Here is a 23,685-nt window from a genome sequence, read left to right as displayed (position 1 = left end):
CTTTCAAAAACTTGAAGAGAAGGGAACCTTTCTTGATTCTTTCTGTGAGGCCAGCATTGCTCTGATACCCAAGCAGATAAAGATACTACAAGAAAATAAAGCTATATCCCAGTATCCCTAATTGATGCAAAAATCTTCAACAAAATACTATCAGAGAGAATTCAACAGTACCTTAGATGGATTATACACCATGACCAAGTTGGATTTATTTCTGGAATGCAAGAATGTCTGAACAAATGAAAATTGAGCAATGTAATACACTGCATTAATAGAATGAAGGGGGAAAAAACACATGAGCATCTGAGTTGATACAGGGAAAGCCTCTGATAAAATTCAAAGCCCTTTCATGATGAAAACACTCAGCAAACTAAGAATAGAAGAAAACTTCCACAACATCATAAAAGCCATGTAAGAAAACCCCACAGCTAACATCGTACTCAGTGTTGAAAGACGGAAAGCTTTTCCTTTAAGATTAAGAACAACATAAGGATACCTACCCACCTTTGCCACTCAGCATAGTACTGGAAGTTCTAGCCAAAACAGGCAAGAAAAAGAAATAAGAGCATCTGAACTGTAAAGGAAAAAGTAAAATAATATGTGTTTTCAGATGATATGATCTTACTGGTAAAAAATCCAAAAGATTTCACAAAAAATTAAACTGCCAAAAATAAAATCATATTAAATTTTTAAAATTTTGAAATTTATTGTTGTTCAGTAAAAGACAGTATAGATTGCAATCTGGGAGATTTCAAACCAAGTGGTAAGAAACTTGCCTTACAGCAGGTATAGTACAGGCTATAAAGGAGGATGTATTTTGACAGTTTCATGATTGACTATTATAAATTTATATTCTTTTTAAAGGCAATCAGAGCTGTTTAAGCTGATTTTTCTATAGCCGCTTGATTTAACTTCACTGAACCATATTACGTCATGACGAAGGTGTAAAACTTACATTTTATGGGTTTTTTTTATGATTATAGCTAATGTTTCAGGGATATCAGGATATCTTAAGTTTTGGCTACATGGTTATGGGTAATTGCCATGGGGTATATTTAAACTGTGTTTTTAATTTTTATTTAGTAGTACTAAAATGAATTCATCAAAGAAGCGGAATACAAAATCAACTGGAAAAGTCAATTGCATTTCTATACACTACCAATGAACAATTCAAAAAAAGAAATTAGGAAAAAATCCATTTACAATAGTATCAAAAATAATAAAATAGGAGTAAACTCACCAAGGAGGTGGAAGACTTGTACAATGAAAACTATAAAACATTACTGAAAGTAATTAAAGAATACAAAAATAAATGGAAAGATATGCCATGATTATGAATTGTAAGACTAATTATGTCAACATTTCCTAAAGTGATCTATACATTCAATGTAATCTCTATCAAAATCCCAAGGACATTTTTGCAGAAATGAAAAAAATGCATCCTAAAATTCATATGGAATTTCTAGGGACCAGAATATCCAAAACAATCTTGAAAATGAATAAAAATGTAGTAGGATTCACACTTCCTGATTTTCAAAACTTCCTACAAAGCTGCAGTAATCAAAACAGCATGGTACTGACATAAAAGCAGATAAATTGATCAGTGGAATAGAATAGAGCAGCCAGAAATAAACACTCACATATATGGCCAAATTATTTTTCACAAGGATGCCAAGACTGTTGAATGGAGGAAAGGGCCGTCTTTTCAATGAAGGGGGCTAGGAGAACCGGATATCCACATTCAAAAGAATGAAGTGAACCTTAGCCTAACATCGTATTTAAAAAATAGCTAAAAACAAATAAAAGATGTAAATGTAAGTGCTAAAACTATAGAACTCTTGAAAGAAAATATAGGATAAAAATTCTGTGACATTGGATTTGGCAATAATTTCTTGGATGTGACACCATGGACACAGGCAACAAAAGAAAAAATAAACATTTTGGACTTCTTGAAAATCAGTAACTCTTGTGCATCAAAAGATACTATTAACTGGATAAAAAGGCAAAACCCACAGAATGAGAGAAAATATTTGTAAGTTATATATCTGATAAGGGCTTAATATCTAAAATATATAAAGAATTCCTACGATCTAACAAAACAAAAACAAACAACCCAGTTAAAAATGGGCAACTGATTTTTATAAACATTTCTCCAAAGCAAATATACAAATGGTCAATAAGTATATGAAAAGATACTTTAATCACTAATCATTAGGGAACTGCTGGTCAAAACAACAGAGATACCATCCTGTACCCATCAGGATGACTATTACAAAAAACACACACAGGCCGGGTGCGGTGGCTCACGCCTGTAATCCCCACACTTTGGGAGGCCGAGGCGGGTGGATCACGAGGTCAGGAGATTGAGACCATCCTGGCTAACATGGTGAAACCCCGTCTCCACTAAAAAAAATACAAAAAAATTAGCCCGGCGTGGTGGCGGGCACCTGTAGTCCCAGCTACTTGGGAGGCTGAGGCAGGAGAATGGCGTGAACCCAGGAGGCGGAGCTTGCAGTGAGCTGAGATGGCACCACTGCACTCCAGCCTGGGCGACAGAGCGAGACTCCGTCTCAAAAAACAAACAAACAAAAACAAAACACACACACAATAAGCATTAGCAAGTTTGTAGAGAAGTTGGAACCCTCGTGCCCTGTTAATGGGAATGTAAAATGGTGCAGCCACTATGGAAAACAGTATGATAGTTCCTCAAAAGTAAAAACAGGATTACCGGATGATCGATCATTCCCACTTCTAGGTATACGTCCAAAAGAATTGAAAGCATGGTTTCAAACAGATATTTGTACACCCACGTGTATAGCAGTATTATTCACAATAGCCAAAAAGTGGAAGAAACCCAAGCTGGACAGATCAATAGATAATGTGGTATATTCATACAATGGAGTATTACTCAGCCTTGAAAAGAAAGGAAATACTGGCACATGCTACACAATGGATGAACATTAAAGACATGCTCGGTAAAATGCCATTCATAAAAGGACAAATGAAATAGGATTCCACTTATATGAGGTACCTAATGTAGTCAAATTCATAAAAACCAAAAGTAGAATGTTGGATGCCAGGGGCTGTAAGGAGAGAAGAATGGGAAGATGAAATAACTTCTGAGGATGGATAGTTGTGATTATTGCACAACAACATTAATAAATGTAGTGTCACTGAACTACATATTTTAAAAGATTAAAAGATAAGTTTCATGTTATATATAATTTACCTTAATTTTAGATTTAAAAAAACAGCATTTATTATAGTCATTATAACAATTACATATAAAATGGAAATATTGTTGATTTAAAAAGCCAATGCACAAGCTGGGCACGGTGGCTCACACCTGTAATCCCAGCACTTTGGGAGGGTGAAGCAAGCGGATCACCTGAGATGGGGAGTTCAAGATCACCCTAACCAACATGGAGAAACCCCATCTCTACTAAAAATACAAAATTAGCTGGGCATTGTGGTGCATGCCTGTAGTCCCAGCTACTCGGGAAGCTGAGGCAGGAGAATCGCTTGAACCTGGGAGGCAGAGGTTGTGGTGAGCCGAGATTGTGCCATGGCACTCCAGCCTGGGCAGCAAGAGTGAAAATCCATCTGAAAAAAAAAAAGCCAATACACAATTAAAATGGGATTCTAAAACATACTCAATTAACATTAAATATGCAGGTAAGAAGGAACAGGTAAAAAAATAGAATGGACAAAAAAATGGTAAAATTATAGAACTATTTTGGCTATATTAATAATTACACTAACTGTAAATCCACCAAACACTATAACTCAAAGGTAGATATGGTTAGAAGGATGAAAAAGCAAGACTTAACTACATAATGTTTATAAGAGATGGAATTTTTTTTTGAGACAGAGTCTTGGTCTATTACCCAGGCTGGAGTGCAGTGGCGAGATGTCAGCTCACTGAAACCTCCTCCTCCCGGGTTCAAGCGATTCTCCTGCCTCAACCTCCCAAGTAGCTGGGATTACAGGCATGCATCACCATGCCCGGCTAATTTTTGTATTTTTAGTAGAGATGGGGTTTCACCATGTTGGCGAGTCTGGTCTCGAACTCCTGACCTCAGGTGATCTGCCCGCCTCGGCCTCCCCAAGTGCTGGGATTATAGGCATGAGCCATTGTGCCCAGCCAAGAGATGGAATTTAAAAGCAAAATGCAGGTATAGTAGGAGCAAATGGATGAAAATAGATATACCATTCAAGTAATAAGCCTAAGAAAACTGCTGTGGCTATCTTAATATCATATGAGGTGGATTTTAAGGTAAAGAATATTATAAGACATGAAAAGGGACCTTTGTAGTGTTAAGAGAGTTAATTCATCTGGTAGGCATAATAATTATAAGATATATGTCCTCAATAATAGAGCTTCAAAATAAATGAAGCAAAAATTTACCCAGCACTTTGGGAGGCCAAGGGAGGCGGATTCACCTGAGGTCAGGAGTTCGAGACCAGCTTAGCCAAAATAGAGAAATCTTGTCTCTACTAAAAATACAAAAATCAGCCAGGTGTGGTGTCGTACACCTGTAATCCCAGCTACTGGGGAGGCTAAAGTAGGAGAATCACTTGAACCCAGGAGGCGGAGGTTGCAGTGAGCTGAGATCATGCCACAGCACTCTAGCCTGGGCAACAGAGTGAGACTCCAATCTCAAAAAAAAAAAAAAATTACAGAATTCAGGGGAAATTATAATACACTGTTCTAAGCAATTAATCGAATGGTTTGACAAAAATATCAGTAAAGTCATAAAAGGGCCAGGCGCGGTGGCTCACGCCTGTAATCCCAGCACTTTGGGAGGCCGAGGCAGGTGGATCACAAGGTCAGGAGATTGAGACCATCCTGGCTAACACAGTGAAACCCCATCTCTACTGAAAATACAAAAATGAGCCGGGCATGGTGGGTGGTGGTGGGCTCCTGTAGTCCCAGCTACTCGGGAGGCTGAGGCAGGAGAATGGCATGAACCAGGGACGCGGAGCTTGCAGTGAGCCAAGATCACACCACTGCACTCCATCCAGCCTGGGCAACAGAGTGAGACTCCGTCTCAAAAAAAAAAAAAAGTCATAAAAGATCTGAACCACCTTGACTTAACTGACATTTATAGAGAACACATGCCTCTACTGAAAACTCATTCTCTTCTAGTGAAGATGGTACCCTCACTCATTTTATAGCCCATATTCTGGGCTATAAAATAAGTCTAAGTCTCTTTTAAAAAAGAGAACTCATATAACGTATGTTCTCTGATCTCAATGAAATTCAAGTGGAAATAGATAACAATGTCTAGAAAGACCTCCAAATTTGGATGCTAAGCAACACACTTATAAATAATCCATGGTTCAAAGGAGAAATTAAAAGCTAATTCAAAAATATTTCAAAATATAATGAAGGTTTAATGCATCAAAACTTGTGGGAAGCTATTAATATGGTTCTCTATTTTTTTTTTTTTTGAGATGGAGTCTTGCTCTGTTGCCCAGGCTAGAGTGCAGTGGCACAATCTCGGCTCATTGTAACCTCCACCTCCCAGGTTCAAGGGATCCTCCTGCCTCAGCCTCCTGAGTAGCTGGGATTACAGGCATGCGCCACCATGCCCGGCTGATTTTTGTATTTTTAGTAGAGACAGGGTTTCACCATGTTGGTCAGGCTGGTCTCAAACTCCTGCCCTCAAATGATCGCCTGCCTCGGCCTCCCAAAATGCTGGGATTACAGGCGTGAGCCACACTTAACTTCACATTTCAGAATTCCTGAGTCTTATCGGGCAAAAACAAGTCCTGAAAAAACAAAGTAAATCTACTTATTATAGTAGGGCAGATAATACAAAGTTGGGCATTAAGGTAATATCGTATTTATAGTTTTAAAGCTGACGACTCTAAGGACAGTATATATGTGCTTCAGTGAAATTATAAACATGAAAACCCTGCTTTCAGTTCTTTTGGATACATAGCCAGAAGTGGGATTGCTGGATCATCTGGTAATTCTACTTTTAATTTTTTGAGGAACAACCATACTGTTCCTAGACCAAACTGAGGGTCGGGCTGCTATTTCTTGCCACCCAATAATGAGATGCCAATGAACTGGGAAGAAAGAGTTTTTATTTCTATAGCTGGTTACAGGGAGAAGGCCTGGAAATTATTGCCAGACCAACTCAAAATTACAAAGTGTTTCAGAGCTTATATCCCTTCTAAGCTATATGCCTACATGTAAGTGTGCATTCATCTAAAGACATCAGTGATTAACTTCTTTTAATCTATAACTAAGGTCTGAGTCCTGAAGACCTTCCTCTGGAGCCTCAGTAAATTTACTTAATCTAAATGGGTCCAGGTGCTGGGTTGGTTACCCTTATCTTGTCTCCTGCTAAACCATGGAGGTTTGGGGAGTTCCTTCAGACCTCCAATACCCTTGTTTGTGGAAGACTGGGGAGTTTCTTCGAAACCCCCAATAAAACTTGTTTAATCCTAAATGGGTCCTGTTAAGAATTCCTCCATTATTTTGTCATGCTTTAAGGCCCAGGAAAGGCCTAAGCAAAACTCTTGAGGGGCTTTTGTTACATTCCAGCCTTTGCATAAGGGCACTGGCTTTTTTTTTTAAAGCATTTAATAGTTAACTTAAGCACTTGATTAGTACTGAAACAGTTGTGATGGAGGCCTGCATTAGTGAAACCTGGCCTGCTACAATCCCCACTGTCAACTTGCGCATGATTTCTATCATGCTTGTGTATTTATTTATCATGAGAATCGTAGGGAGATGGGGTGTCATAATCTTTCTGGCTACTTTCAGCTGAGAGAGGGTCATTGTTATGGGGCACCAAATGCAGTGCTGGAGTGGAGGAGGTTGATTTGTTCCCGGTAGCACTGTCTGTTTCAGGGGCTTAGAGAGAGTGCCTGCTGAAACACCTAGTTTTCAGTTCACAGGGCTTTAAGAAAGCAAAGCTTAGGTTTCAGTGATTTCCAGTTAGGGAAAATGGAGAAAAAGGAAAAGAAAAAAGGAAAAAATTGAAAACATTTTGAGACTTGCAGCCAGAAAAATTAGAATTTAATCCAAACTGTAGAAAATAATAAAAACTGAAAAACATCGAGGAAGACTAGAATTTAACAGGTGTAACTATAATTTTTGAAACATAATTTTCCTGTCTCTCGTTTCCCATTTTTATTAAAAGACAAATCATGGTAGGACTGGTTTGCTTTATTATACTTGGCCTAATTACTTATATACTGTGCAGCAAGAATAATTATTTTTTATATAGGCCTTTTAAATGGGCTTTGATGGAACTTTGTTCCATAGCAGGAATCTGAGATAAGACCTTTTTAAAGCCGAGCCCAACCATGGATTTATACCATCAAATACCTATGAGTTGGGTGAATTCCTCTCTTCTTGAGGTTCCAAGATAATTTGGGGTTCCTGGCCTGTCAGAAAGTGACATTCTTTACTTACCACAGGTCAGAAACCCTGTACAGGGTCTATGTACACAAATTATGAGGCCAGTTTCCAAGGGCTTTCTTGGCTTCCTAAGTCAAGTTTGATTCCTTAAAGGAGAGCAAAGTCAAAGCCTTGGTAAAATAACCAGTTTTTCCAATTGTGTCCTGTTACAAAAGAAAACAGATTCTTACTGCACTTAGGCAAATAACTATATTGTCATAACTTAAGAATACTCACAGTTTCCAAATTCTGGAGAAAATCAGGTAGAGAGAAACAAATATGCTCCAAATTTTGTTCATAGGAGTATACTGTACTTAAAAGGTGTTAATAGCTCAAAAGAAAAGTTTCCTTGCCTCTGAAAAGCAAAACAAAGGATTAGCAACATTTTAAGCTGAAAGTCAAAAAGGTCACTTCAGTCTCCTATTAGTTCAGTTCATGCAGTTAATTCCTGTCCTGTTTGATATTAATGAATATTTTAACTCTTCAAGAGTCATCAACGTTTTTCCTCTATTTTGATGTCACAATCTCCAAAGTTATCAGAAACCTGCATTCAAGAGCACCTGTTAGAGCTTTACAGCTGATTATAAAACCACCTTCTAAAGAGGACCAAAACAAGACAGACAACAATTATTTGTGGAGGACAAAAGGTTTTAGGGTAGCCATAGTTAAAGACACAATTGATGACAAGGGTATCTGTTACCTCTGTGGCACACAATAATTTTAACATAACAATTATAATTATTAATGATAACATACACTAAGATATATCAGAATTATAGGAGTCTTCCATAACTTTGGAACACATACCAATAATATATTTATGCACATACAGCCCAAAGAAAGCCAAAGACCATTTCATGTTTGACAATGCTTCCTGTATAATTTTTATATCAAATAAGCCACATTTCACCTTTACATTAGTGTACTATTAATGTTAAATCCAATTTTTAATAAAACCTTATAGACACATTTACCCAATTTTAATGTTTGACCATAAAGTAAGATTTTTATAGACCTTTCATAACTCTTTACAATTTTTGTTAAACAGAAGGTTAGTGCTCTAAGAGAAACCCATTGTGCTTTTATTTTAATGCTCAATTTACAGAAAAACTGGATGATATCCCTTTAACTTTAGCCAATACATTTACACACAGAATTGTCTTTACAATTACCCTTCCACATCTTGCTTAAACTTTCATTTTTATTTTATCCAACTTAAAACAATCCTTTAACCTTTTAATCTAGTAAAAAATATCCACATTCTCATGCCTCCTTATAATCTTTTTACCAAAAGTATATTTTACTTTCCTTTAACAACTTGCATGTAAACTGTTTTTTCAATAGTCTTAAATACACATTACATTGTTAATTCTTAGCAACCTTTTCTTTTGGTGAAAACCTTGGTAAATTTGGGATTTTAATTATATACTAGGTATGGAGCCTACGACCTAGACAGAAACGCAGGTAAGGTCTGACTTATTCTAGCATCTAGCTCCATGTGTCCTAGGCCTTACCTAGCTGCAAAGCAGGCAAGTTGTACAGCTAAGAGTCATAGTGGCATTTTATAAAGCATTTAGGAGGCCTAATCACCTTTAAATTGTACAACATTTCTTGCATAAATTTCCTTTCATAAATTCTTTCACAACTTACACAGACAATCTCTGACATGCCTTGACTTTCTGACTTGTTCTAAACATCCCTCTCTTTAAACAACCAGTTAATTTACTTTAGGACAAGAATTTACCATACAGGAGCCCTTCTTATATAAATTCTCTTTTCTTTAAAACTTTTTGCATAGCTAGGGGACATGGCTAATTTCACATGTCCCCAGGCCGTATCTAGAATTTAACAGTCCAAAATAAATTGAACACTTTTTAAGTCAAAGAAGCATTTTATGACCTAAAGCATTTAGCAAACCTAGTATTTGACCTGCATAATTTAGACCAACTATTTACATTTTTGAAGATACTTTTACCAATAATCTTTAAAATTCTCCTTATTTTTATAACTTTCTTTATATCTCTCTTATTTCCTGGTTTATTTTACCTTGTTTTATATATAACCTTTAAATAAGCTTTGAATAAGACAAAAATTAGTTACCCTTGGCCAGGCGTGGTGGCTCACACGTGTAATCCCAGCACTTTGGGAGGCTGAGGCGGACGGATCATGAGGTCAGGAGATCGAGACCATCCTGGCTGACACGGTGAAACCCCGTCTCTACTAAAAGGTACAAAAAATTAGCCAGGCGTGGTGGTGGGCACCTGTAGTCCCACCTACTAGGGAGGCTGAGGCAGGAGAATGGTGTGAACCTGGGAGGTGGAGCTTGCAGTGAGCCGTAATTGTGCCACTGCACTCCAGCCTGGGTGACAGAGCAAGACTCTGTCTCAAAAAAAAAAAAAAAAAGTTACCCTTTAAAAAGGACACAATCTTTAGAAAGAATGTTTTCCTACGATATATTTTTATTAGAAAATACCCAAATAATTACACATCTGTTGTTTAATATAACTTTAGATTCTAAATTATGACAAGTTTACTTATGAGTATGTATCCCATTACATTTATCTAATTATTTATTTTAATTATTTACCCAGATTATTTATGAAAACTGCGATAGTTGTCATTAAAGTTAGGAAACCACCATTGCAAAATTATAACCGAGACAGTGAAAATGATCTGACCTGACTCCATCTTCCTTCTAACCTACAAGGTATTCTTGTTTATTAACTTAGTTTATAATTTAGCTTTGAAACAAATATGATAACAGTCCTTTCCCAGAACAAACTTCGTTCATGTCAGTGGACTAGACTGCTTAAGGCCACAAGATTAGAAGTTAGGGTATTTTGGCCAGGCACGGTGGCTCACGCCTGTAATCCTAGCACTTTGGGAGGCCGAGGTGGGCAGATCAGAAGGTCAGGAGATGGAGACCATCCTGGCTAACATGATGAAACCCCATCTCTACTAAAAATACAAAAAATAGCCAGGCGCGGTGGCGGGCGCCTGTAGTCCCAGCTACTCGGGAGGCTGAGGCAGGAGAATGGCGTGAACCCGGGAGGCAGAGCTTGCAGTGAGCCGAGATAGCGCCGCTGCACTCCAGCCTGGGCAACAGAGCGAGACTCCATCTTAAAAAAAAAAAAAAAAAAAAAAAAAAAGGGTATTTTACTAAATAATTCAAGATGTAACTATCTTCATTAAAACAATATTAATGTTTCATTTATTTAAAAATTACACATGCAAAGATTATTCTGTTTGCACTGAATTATAGTTTTGTAGCCTCTATGCCAAATTTTGACACCTTATAATATTTGGCAGAGATAAGCATGAAATTGCTTGATCAATAAATGCAAACTAAAATGTATGCTGGAAACTCTTAAGACATTTCTAATATTACTTTACCAATAATTTTAAAACCAGCTTACTTATTAAAGATTTTAAGTCACATAAACTTGAAAAAGCATTTGACTAGTCTTTCCTTTTTTCTGTTATTCAAGTGCTTTTATTTTTCTTTGAGCCATTTAATTAGACCTCTTTTATATATCTTCAGTAGTGAAACGTGGTGTACACAAGACAAATACGTAAGTGTATTAGGCATGCCAATAGAAGTACATTTTATAGATTCATAAGACCTCATTTTTCCTTTTTTTTTTTTTTTTGCGACCGAATCTCCCTCTACTGCCTAGGCTAGAGTACAGTGGCATGATCTCTGCTCACTGCAACCTCTTGTGAGCTGCAACCTCTAATCTTGTGGCCTTAAGCAGTCTAGTCCACAGACATGAAAGAAGTTTGTTCTGAGAAAGGACTGTTATATTTGTTTCAAAGCTAAATTATAAACTAAGTTAATAAACAAGAATACCTTGTAGGTTAGAATGAAGATGGAGTCAGTTAGGTCAGATCATTTTCACTGTCTCGGTTATAATTTTGCAATGGTGGTTTCATAACTTTAATTGTTAAAGCAATTCTCGTGCCTCAGCCTCCCAAGTAGCTGGGATTACAGGTGCCTGCCACCATGCCTGGTTAATTTTTGTATTTTTCTTAGAGATGGGGTTTCACCATGTTGGCCAGGCTGGTCTCGAACTCCTGACTTCAAGTGATCAGCCCGCCTCGGCCTTCCAAAATGCTGAGATTACAGTCATGAGACACCACGCCCGGCCTTAACTGGATGTTTGAGCTCTGGGTGGAGCCCACACTGAATCCTGGGTTTTCAAAAAGGGAGATTATGAGGCTAGACCATGTGATGCTTTTACAGTGCACTTGAACAATTTTTTCCCAAAGACATTTCTAAGTGTCTAAATTACACTTTTTCTTTAAAACCCCAGAGTAGCAAGACATTTCTAAGTGTCTAAATTACACTTTTTCTTTAAAACCCCAGAGTAGCTTCTGTTTAATAGCTATTAATGAAGAAAACAGAATTCAGTCAACTGAGAAGAAAAAAAGTTTTGCTCAAAAAGATAAGGCCCTAGGAGAGAGAGAAATAAAACTAAAAACACGAAGGCCTTTTAAAGGCCTTCACGCTCGCGCGTGCACACACACACACATATGCACATACACATTTTGGATGTTAGCTTTTAATTAAGCTGACTCTCAATCATTGAGCTTCAAAAAATCTTTTTCCTTCCCAGAGGCCTCTCAGCAGAGATGGACCCAATACTTCCCATTTTCAAGTTTACATGGTATCAAAAGGAACAAGACAGACACACAAACAAATGGAAACATTTCAGAAAAACCCAAGGGGAAGTGCACTACGGCAAAACAGACTCTCAAAACTAACGCAAAACCTGATATCAACCAAAGGGAAAGTGGGTGTCTGAGCCAGCCCTGTTGCTTCCGTTGGCAGTACCGGATAAATGGCTTAACAAGCCCAAATGGGAAAACAATAGGCTCCTGGCCTAAGATCCCATTGACTCACCCTTTGAGCACGTCCGCTCCTTATCTCTGTTCTTCCCCAGTAGAGAAAGGGACGTGTAGATTTGCACATAAACAGCCCTCTGGAGGGTCCCCTGGGGAAACCTCACCTGACAGCTGCTGGGATCCTCCTGAAGACTGTCTCATCGCAAGCTACCAGCCACTGAACGCAGCACTGTCCTTATCTTCTGGCTGGCGACTTTTTTGTTCCCAGACCAAACTGAGGGTGGGGCTGCCCAATAATGAGATGCAGGTGAATCTCGCTGCCCAATAATGAGATGCAGGTGAATCTCGCTGCCAATAATGAGATGCAGGTGAATCTCGCTGCCCAATAATGAGATGCAGGTGAATCTCGCTGCCCAATAATGAGATGCAGGTGAACTGGGGAGGAAGAGAGTTTTTATTTCTGTAACTGGTTACAAGGAGAAGGCCTGGAAATTATCACCAGACCAACTCAAAATTACAAAGCTTTTCAGAGTTTATATCCCTTCTAAGCTATATGCCTACATGTAAGTGTGCATTCATCTAAAGACATCAGTGATTAACTTCTTTTAATCTATAACTAAGGTCTGAGTCCTGAAGACTTTCCTCTGGAGCCTCAGTAAATTTACTTAATCTAAATGGGTCCAGGTGCTGGGGTGATTACCCTTATCTTGTCTCCTGCTAAATCATGGAGGTTTGGGGAGTTCCTTCAGCCCTCCCACACACTTGTTTTTGGAGGCCTGGGGAGTTTCTTCAGACCGCCAGTAAAACTTGTTTAATCCTAAATGAGTCCTTGTTAAGAATTCCTTCATTATTTTGTCATGCTTTAAGGCCCAGGAAAGGCCTAGGCAAAACTCTTGGTGGGGTTTTGTTATATCCCAGACTTTATATAAGGGCACTGGCTTTTTTTAGCTTTTAATATTTAACTTAACCACTCAGTCAGTACTGACACAGTTGTGATGGAGGGCTGAGTTAGTGAAACCTGGCCTGCCACGATACTGTTTTTCCCAGTGTGCGTTTTACATTCCCACCAACAGGGCACGAGGGTTCCAGTTTCTTCACACCTCACCAGCACTTGTTATTTTCCATGCTGTTGTTTTTAATATAGTAGACATTAGTGGTGTTGTGCTTATCTTCTTTGGAGAAGCGTCTTTCAAGTCCTTTGCCCTTTTTAAAATTTTAAAAAAATTTTTATTGTAAATTAAGAAATTACGGCCAGGCACAGTGGCTCATGCCTGTGATCTCAGCACTTTGAGAGGCTGAGGCAGGAGGACTGCTTGAGCCCAGGCGAACGTTCAAGACCAGCCTGGGCAACATGGCAACTCCCAATAAATTGTATGTATTTATGGGGATTTATAGGGTACAAAGTTATGTTATGATTTATGAATACAATATGGAATAATTAAATCAGCTAATTAATATGTCCAACACCTCAAATACTTAGCATTTTTATGGTGAGAACATTTGAAATTTATTCTTTTAGCAATTTTGAAATGTACAATACGCTGTTATTAGCTACGTTCATTGCACTGTGCAACAGATCTCAAAAATCTTATTCCTCCTGTCTAACCAACGGTTTGTACCTTTGATTATCATCTCCCCATTCCCCCGTGCCCAGACTCTAGTAACCACCATTCTATTCTCTGCTTCTGAGTTCAGTTGTTTTCTTTTTCTTTCTTTTTTTTTTTTTTGAGACAAAAATTTCACTTTTGTTTCCCAGGCTGTCGTGCAATGGTGCCATCTCAGCTCACTGCAACCTCCGCCTCCCGGGTTCAAGTGATTCTCCTGCCTTAGCCTCCTGAGTAGCTGGGATTACAGATGCCCACCACCACGCCCAGCTAATTTTTGTATTTTTAATAGAAACAGGGTTTCACCATGTTGGCCAGGCTGGTCTCGAACTCCTGACCTCAGGTGATCCACCCTACCTCGGCCTCCCAAAGTGCTGGGATTCAGGCATGAGCCACCGTGCCCAGCCTGGTTGTTTTCAATTTCATGTATGAAAACATACAGTATTTCTCTTTTTGTGCCTCACTTATTTCACTTAGCATGATGTATTCCAGTTCCATCCATGTTGTTACAAGTGACAAAATTTCTATCTTTTTAAAGGCTGAATAGTATTCTGTATTGTCTACATACCACATTTTCTTTATCCATTCATCTGTTGGTGGACACAGGTTGATTCCATAACTTGGCTGTTGTAAATAGAGCTGCAATGAACATGGAAGTGCAGATATCTCCTTGATATACTGATTTCAAATCTTTTTGGTAAGTACCCAGAAGTGGGATTGCTGGATCATATAATAATTCTATTTTTAGTTTTTTGAGGAAGCTCCATACTGCCTTCCATAATGGCTGTACTAATTTACATTCCCACCAACAGTAAGCAAGGGTTCCCTTTTCTCCATATCCTCACCAACACTTGTTGTCGTGCATCTTTTTGATAATGGCCATTCTGATAGGTATGAGATGATATCTCATTGTGGTTTTAATTTGCACTTCCCTAATGATTCGTGATGTTGAGTTTTTTTTTCAAATATCTGTTGACCATTTGTGTGTCTTCTACTGAGAAATGTCTACTCAGGTCCCTTGCCCATTTTGTAATCAGATTATTTTTTCTCTTTGAATAGAATTATTTGAGTTCCTTATATATTTTAGATATTAACCCCTTATCAGATGTATGGTATGCAAATATTTTCTCCCAGTCTGTAGCTTATTGCTTCACTCTGTTGTTTCCTTAGTTGTGCAGAAACTTTTTTTTTTTTTTTTTGAGATGAAATTTCACTCTTGTTGCCTAGGCTGGAGTGTAATGGCATGATCTTGACTCACGGCAACCTCCACCTCCTGGGTTCAAGTGATTCTCCTGCCTCAGCCTCCTGAGTAGCTGGAATTACCAGCACATGCCACCATGCCCAGCTAATTTTGTATTTTTAGTAGAGATGGGGTTTCTCCATGTTGATCAGGCTGGTCTTGAACTCCCGACCTCAGGTTCTGCAGAAACTTTTTATGTTGATATAATTCCATTTGTCTATTTTTGCTTTTGTTTTTTGCACTTTAGGGGTCAAATTTTAAAAAAATGTTGCCCAGACAAATGTTGTGTAGTTTTAGCCCCTGTGTTTTCTTCTAGTAGTTTAATAGTTTAAGGTCATATATTTAAGTCTTTAATCCATTTTGGGTTGATTTTTGTATATGGTGTAAGATAAGGGTCCAGTTTCATTCTTGTGCATATGAATATCCAGCTTTCTTAACACCATTTATTGTGGAGACTTTTTTTTCCCATTGTGTATTCTTGGCGCTTTTGGCAAAAATCAATTGACCATAGCTATGTGGATTCATTTCTAGGCTCTGTATTTTGTTCCATTGGTCAATATGTCTATTTTTATACCCGTGCCATGCTGTTTTAATTATTATTGCTTTGTAGTATAGTTTGAAATCAGGTAGTGTGATGCCTCTAGCATTGTACTTTTTGATCATGATTGCCTTGGCTATTTGTGTTTTTTTTTTATGGTTGCATATGAATTTTAGGATTGTTTTCTCTATTTCTATGAAAAATGATATTGGAATTTTGATAGTGATTACATTGAGCCTATAGATTGCTTTGGATAATATGGACATTTTAACAATATTAGTTCTTCCAAGTCATGAACATTTATTTTCATGCATTTGTGTCTCTTTCCATTTTATTTGTCTCTTCTGTTTTGTTCATTAGTGTTTTACGGTTTTTAACGTACAGGTCTTTCACTTCCTTAGTTAAATTTACTAAGATTTTTTTTGTCATTGCTCTTAATAGGTTTGCTTTCTTAATGTCTGTTTCATATAGTTCATTATTAATATATAGAAATGCTGCTGATTTTCATATGTTGATTTTGTATCCCACAACCTTACTAAATTTGTTTACAAATTTCTAACAGTTTTTTGGTGGAGTCTTCAGGGTTTTCTATACATAAGATCATGTCATTGGCAAATAGATAATTTTACTTCTTCCTTTTCGATTTGAATACCTAATAATTCTTTTCTTTTTCTTGCCTAATTGCTCTGGCTAGGACTTCCAGTACCATGTTGAAAAGAGGTAGTGAGAGTGAGCATCCTTGTGTTGTTCCTGATATTAAAGGAAAAGCTTTCAACTTTTCACTGCTGAGTATGATATTAGCTGTAAGCTTGTCATATAAGACTTTTTTTGTGTTGATACATTCCCTTTACACCTAATTTGATTAGAGTTTTTATCATGAAAGAATGTTGTGTTTTGTCAAATGCTTTTTCAACATCTATTGAGGTGATTATATGGTTTTTGTCCTGCATTTTGTTAATATGGTATATCACATTTATTGATTTTCATATGTTGAACCATCTTTGCATCCCAGGAACAAATTCCATTTTATCATGGTCAATGATTCTTTTAATGAGCTATTGAATTTGGTCTACTGGTATTTTGTTGAAGATTTTTGCATCTGTGTTTATTAGAGATATTGGCCTATAATTTTCTTTTCTTACAGTGTTCTATTCTGGCTTTGGTATCAAGGTAATGCAAGCCTTGTAAAATAAGTTTGGAAGTAGTCCCTCCTCTGTAATTTATTTGGGAAAGTTTAGAAAGGATTGGTTTTGGTTCTTGTTTAAACGTTTTGCTGAATTCAGCAGTGAAGCCTTCTGGGTCCTGGGTGTTTCTTTGATAGGAGACTTTTCATTACTGATTCAATATCCTTAATCATTATTGGTCTGTTCGGATTTTCCATTTCTTCATGATTCAGTATTGGTAGGTTGTATGTGTCTAGAAATTGATCCATTTCTTCCAGGTGGTTCAATCCTTTGGCATATAATTGTTCATAATATTTTCATATGATCCTTTGCATTTCTGTGGTATGCATTGTAATGTGTCTCATTTTTTTTTTATTTGAGACAGAGTCTCCCTCTGTTGCCCAGGCTGGAGTGCAGTGCGACGATCTCAGCTTACTGCCACTTTCACCTCCCAGGTTCAAGCGATTTTTGTGCCCCAGCCACCCAAGTAGCTGGGATTACAGATGCGTACCTACATGCCTGGCTTTTTTTTTTTTTTTTTTGTATTTTAGTAGGGGCAAGGTTTTGCCATGTTGGCCAGGCTGGTCTCCAACTCCTGGCCTCAAGTGATCCATCCGTCTCGGCCTCCCAAAATGCTGGGTTTATAGGCGTGAGCCACTGCACCTGGCCTCCTCATTCATTTTTGATTTAATTTATTTGTCTTCTTTCTTTTTTCTTAGTTAGTCTAGTTAAAATTTAGTGATTTCGTTTATTTTTTCAAAAAACTAACAGAATTTTGATAATCTTTTGTATTTTTTTCAGTCTCTATTTATTTTTGCTCTGATTTTTATTATTTCTTTTGTTCTGCTAACTGTGGGCTTAGTGTATCTTTTTTTCTATTTCCTTGAGGTACAACATTAAGTCTTGTATTTGAGATCTTTCTTCTTTTTTGATGTAGGCATTTATTGCCATTTCCTCTTAAAACTGCTTTTGCTGCATCCCATACATTTGGTTATGTTATGTTTCCATTTCATTTTCTAATATACTTTTAAAATTCCCTTTTGATTTCCTCTTTGACACATTGGCTGTTCAGGAGCTTGTTACCATTCAAGTTCTTTGTTCATTTCTTAATCACATTGTTGGCTTTTTGTTGTTGTTGTTGTTGAGTTGGAGTTTTTTATATATTTTAGATATTAACCTTTTATCAGATAATATAACTAGCAAATGTTTTCCTCTTCCTGTGGGTTGCCCCTTCGCTGTTGATCGTCATTGGATGCACAAAAGTTTTTAATTTTTACATACTGCAATTTATCTACTTTTTTTCCTATATTGCTTGTGTTTTGGGGATCACATTCAAGAAATCATTGCCAAATCCAAGGTCAGGAAGAATAGTTCCTATGTTTTCTTCTAAGTTTTAGGGTTTTCACTTTTATGTTAGATTTTGGATCCATTTTGAGTTAATTTTTGTATACGTGTAAGTTAAAGGTCCGAGGTCATTGTTTTGTGATGAGTCAATGTCTAGATTTCCCAAGACCATTTTTAAAAAGATTGTCCTCTCAATTAAATGGTCTTGATACCTTTGCCAAAAATTACTTGATCATATACAGTCATGCACCACATAACAACATTTCTGTCAACAACAGACTGCATATATGATGGTGGCTCCATGCAATTATGTAACATGCTACACAGGTTTGTAGCCTAGGAGCAAAAGGCTATACGATATAGGCCAGGTGTGTCATAGGATACAACATCTAGGTTTGTGTAAGCACACTCTTCTGATGTTCACACAACACAATTGCCTAATGACCCTTTGCTCAGAACAATGTTGAGCAATACATGGCTGTACGTGCAAGTTCATTTCTGGGCTCTCTGGTCTATATGTCAGGCACCTTTTAAATCAGAAGTTCACTATTTAATGTTTGATCCTGTATCCCAATTTTTTAAGTTTGCTATATTATAACCCCCATTTATAAAAATGTGTGTCTGTGTGTATGTCTGTGTGAGAGAGAATAAGAGAAAGAGAGAAAGAGAGAATAGGTATACCTATGGAAAAATAGTGGAACTAAATGAGACAAAATATTAATGGATGCTATCTTTAGCTGAGAATATCACGTGTGGCTGTGTATTCTTCTAAAAACTTTCCTTGCCCACATTTTCTGGAATGAACATGTTTAGAAGAGTTTTGCAAGTGTATGTTACTTGGCTTTCCCTGAAATATGAAGGGACAAACAAACACTAAAGGATGTTTGAGAGGTGAGAGCTGCAAGAAAGATGAGGGTTCTGTTTAGCTTGGGTGCCTGGGCTCAAGAGAATGTGAGTGGATCCTGGGAGGGGTGAGGTCTGGAAGCCACTCATGCCCATCCCTGCTTTGTCCCCACAGGTCTCAGCTGAGTCTGCTCTGATCACCCAAGAAGACCTAGCTCCCCAGCAGAGAGCGGCCCCACAACAAAAGAGGTCCAGCCCCTCAGAGGGATTGTGTCCACCTGGTATGTTCAAGATGGGTCTCTAGTCCTTGCCCCTCCTCCCCTTGTCTCCATGAGCTTCCAGTCTGTTTCCTTTGCACTTCCTTGTTCTTTATTCCACAGAGAGGCATTGGGTGCCTCCAGTTCAAGGCTCTGTCCTTCTGGAGCCTTCCTGCTAGGATGGTATCAAGACACACAAATGAATGAGACAGCCAAAGAAACTGATAGGAACCTTGAGAATTGAGTGGGACAGAGATGGGGCTGGTGAGGCCTCCAGGCAATGGTGACTTTGGGCTGACATCCGGAGGAGGGCAGGGCCAGAGGTTCAGAGAGCCAGGAAGAGTGCTCCTAGGAGGGTTCCACTGGAACAATTGCCAGGGGGCAGGAGTTGGAGAAGATGGAGCAACAGCAGGGGGCTGCTGTGGGGAGTGGAGGGTTAGGAAGTTAGAGAGACAGGTGGGGTCAGATCCCACAGAGATGAAGCTGGATTTTATTTCATGAGTGATGGATGTCCCTGAGAAGTTTTCAGCAGAGGGCCACCAGCATCGGATGTACATCTTGAGTGCCCACTCCTGGATTGAACCGGAGCAAGACAGGAAGCAGGTGGAGGGCCTTGAGTGTGAGGCGCTCCCCTGGGATGTTATGTGGTGCCCCATAAGGTCATTTGAGCCCCCAGAGATGCAGCAGGAACCTGGCCTGAAGTGTGCTTGACTGTTGTGTTCGCCTCGCACTTCTTCCCCCCTTTCCCCCATGTGTATGAGTTAGGAATTGATTGCTGCATGAAGGTTTCCAGGGCAGGCAAGTGTGGCAAGCAGTGGCTTTTAAAATCCATTTACAAAGTTGCATTTCTTTTCCATGACTAAGGACCACAGGAAAGGCTTGCATGAGGGCAAACCCTCACACTGCACGTGTGGGCTTGCCAGGAGCAGAGCATGGAGAAGGAAGAACCCAGCATGAAGCAGACACAAACTCATCTGTAAATGCTCCTATTGCTGTGGTCCAGGGTCAAGACCAGGAAGCAGGACGGGAATAGGAAGGACTCAAGACATATTTGGGGTGTGGATGGATGACGTGTGGGGAATGAGGACAATCGAGGCACCAAATTCAACTGCTCAGGGTAACTTGGCCTCTGAGGGGACAGTGTATGGCAGGGCTAGCAGTACACATTTGGGGACCCTAGCACATAGGCGATGCTTGAAGCCGCTGTCTTGAGGGTGTCCACCTGGAAGAAGTTGTAAATACTGAGAAGGAGGGGCACAACTGAGCCCATGAGGATTTGAAGTTGGAGACGATAGGCCAGGGAGACAGGACTGCAATGGGCTGAGCAGGAGCAGTTGAAGAACTTCCATCCTAGAGGAGAGATGGCCCTTCCAGCCACAGGGAGCAGGCCATAGCAAGTGTCAAGGACTGAGATGTGGAAACTCCTCGAAATGTGCATTTCTCTTCCTGTGAATGAGGTCAAGAATCTGTTCATGACACAGACACTGTTTGTACACTGGTTCTGCTAGGTTTTCTTCACTCCTAGTAAGAGGTTAGGTTTTTTTTGTTTTTTTTTTGTTTTAAATCATGGAGTCACATGAATTCTTACAGATTAGGGAAATTATGCATTGATTGATTGATTGATTGATTGAGATAGGATTTCACTCTGTTGCCCAGGCTGGAGTGCGGTGGCAGGATCATAGCTCACTGTAGCCTCAACCACTTGGGCTCAAGCGATCCTCTCACCTCGGCCTTCCAAAGTGTTGGGATTACAGGCGTGAGCCACTCTGCTGGGTCCAAAATTCTAATAAAAATTCCCATATAACGCCAGGCGCAGTGACTCACACCTGTAATCCCAGCACTTTGAGAGGCCAAGGTGGGCAAATCACTTGAGGCCAGGAGTTTGACACCAGCCTGACCAACATGGCGAAACCCTGTTTCTACTAAAAATACAAACATTAGCTGGGTATAGTGGCGTGCCTGTAGTCCCAGCTACTTGGGAGGCTGAGGCAGGAGAATCGCTTGAACCCGGGAGGCAGAGGTTGCAGTGAGCTGAGATCGCGCCATTGCACTCCAGCCTGGGTGACAGAGTGAGACCCTGTCTCAAAAAAAAACAAAAAAAAATTATCATATATCTTTGCAGTCATTTTGTGGTTTCCTATTTTATAATTAAGTCATTGAGCCATGTGGACTTCATTTTGTAGTAAGAGGAGAGTGAGGAAGACACATTATTATTTTCCAGCCACCTTTTTAGTTGCCCCAACACTATTATTAAATAATCACATTTTTATCAGTGACATGAATCACTATGATTATGTATGATACTTACATTATGTATGATAATAATGTATCATGATACATTATTAAGTAAGGTTTGTGTAATTTGGATTTTTTAGAATGTCTTTCAATATTAATAAAAATAATTCAGGAAGCTTGTGGATAGCATATAGATGATTATGGTCTATTTTTTGCATTTGTTTTTACTCATTCTGCCAATCTCTGCCTTTTAATTGCAGAGTTTAAACTATTTTCAATAACATAGTTATTGACAAGAAAAGATTTGTTTCTGCTCTTCAGTTATTTGTTTTCTTTATGTCTTATATATATTTTGTTCCTCCCTTACCACCTTTTAAAAAAACTTTAGTTTATTTCTTGGCATGTACCATTTTCACTCACTTCTTTTCTTTTCTGCATATTTTAAAATGTATTTTCTGTTTTTCTTAAATATATATTTTGTATATATATATTTAATAAATATATATTTAAATATATACTTATTTTAGTATATATCTTAAAGATATATATCTTAAATATATATATAGATATATATATATTTTTTGAGACAGGGTCTGCTCTGTCACCCAGGCTGGAGTACAGCGGCGCGATCTCAGCTCACTGCAGCCTATGGCTGCTGGGTTTAAGCGATTTTCCTGCCTCAGCCTCCTGAGTACAGGGAGTAGCCACCATGCCTGGATAATTTTTGATTTTTAGCAGAGACAGGGTTTTACCATGTTGGTCAGGCTGTCTCAAACTCCTGACCTCAAGTGATCCACCTGCCTCGGCCTCCCAAAGTGTTGGGATTTCAGGTGTGAGCCATGCACCTAGCCTAAAACTTATTTTCTTACTGGTTTCCTTGGGGATTACAATTACCTTCTTAAGTATCTAAACAGGTAGTTTTATAATACCAGCAGAATTTCATTGCAATCCAAATACTGTGCTCCTGTACCGCTCCATCTCTCCAGCTTTCTATTGTTGCTGTCATAGATCACATCCTTGCACGTTGTGTGACCACTGACGTCGATCTTAAGGACATGTATGTGTATGGAGCAAGGTTGACTTGTGATGGTTGATTTTATGTGTCAACTTGGTTACCCAGACACTTGGCCAAATATTATCCTAGATGTTTCTGTGAAGGTGTGTTTTTTGTTGTTGTTGTTGTTGTTTTTAGATGGGATTAACGTTTAAATCAGTGGGCTTTGAGTCAAGCAGATTACCCCCTTAATGTTGGCAGGTCCCATCTAATCAGTTGAAAGCCTCAATAGAAAAAAGACTGACCTCCACCAAGAAAGGGGGTGTTCTGCCAGCAGGCAGCCTTCAGACCTGAGCTGTGACTCTTCTCTGCTGGCCTATCCTGTACCTTTTGAATTTGCCAGCCTCCACAGTTACGTGAACCAATTCCTTAAGTTAAATCTCTATCTCTCTAGAGCAGGGGCCCCTGACCCCCAGGCCATGGACCAGTACTGGTCCGTGGCCTGTTAGGAACCAGGCCACACAGCAGGAGGTGGGCTGTAGATGAGTGAGCATTACTGCCCGAGCTCTGCATGCCGTCAAATCAGCGGCAGCATTAGACTTCATAGGAGCGTGAACCCTATTGTGAACTCCACATTTGAGAGATCTAGGTTGTGCACTCCTTATGAGAATCTAATGCCTGATGATCTGTCACTGTCTTCCATCACCCCCAGATAGGAACATCTAGTTGCAGGAAAACAAACTCAGGGCTTCCACTGATTCTACGTTATAGTGAGTTGTATAATTATTTCATTATGTGTTACCATATAATAGTGATAGAAATAAAGTGCACAATAAATGTAACGTGCTTGAATCATCCTGAAACCATCCCCATGCCCCCAACTCCAGTCCGTGGAAAAATTGTCTTTCAGGAAACCAGTCCCTGGTGGCAAAAACGTTGGAGACCCCTGCTCTAGAGAGCCCTGACTAATACAGAATTTTTAAAGATTTGAAATTCTTTTAAACCATACTTGATCTCCAAGTAATGGAAATAATAAGATTATATTTCCACCTAACATAATACAGCTATCCTGTATACAACTGAAAACGCACTAACCCTTTCTCCAGAAGAGGATGCAAAGTTCTTGAGTGGTGTTTACTCCTTTCCTTGATACCCTGGAACATAAATACTATAAAGTGAACAATACTTAAATACTATGATATAAA

At 38.8% G+C, this 23,685-nt stretch overlaps 1 protein-coding gene across 1 annotated transcript in view; it reads left to right on the top strand.

Annotated features, from left to right (window-relative positions):
- TNFRSF10B (TNF receptor superfamily member 10b) overlaps nucleotides 1–23,685 on the top strand; it is a 54,656-nt gene that overhangs the window by 12,828 nt on the left and 18,143 nt on the right. The window contains exon 4 of the mRNA XM_055348928.2: nucleotides 19,170–19,275. Within this exon, the coding sequence (XP_055204903.1) occupies nucleotides 19,170–19,275 (106 nt within the window). The remainder of the gene's footprint in view (nucleotides 1–19,169; nucleotides 19,276–23,685) is intronic.

Source organism: Gorilla gorilla, chromosome 7, assembly GCF_029281585.2.
Source record: "Gorilla gorilla gorilla isolate KB3781 chromosome 7, NHGRI_mGorGor1-v2.1_pri, whole genome shotgun sequence".
Classification (NCBI taxonomy): Eukaryota; Metazoa; Chordata; class Mammalia; order Primates; family Hominidae; genus Gorilla; species Gorilla gorilla.
This window is presented reverse-complemented; position numbering and strand designations above follow the sequence as displayed.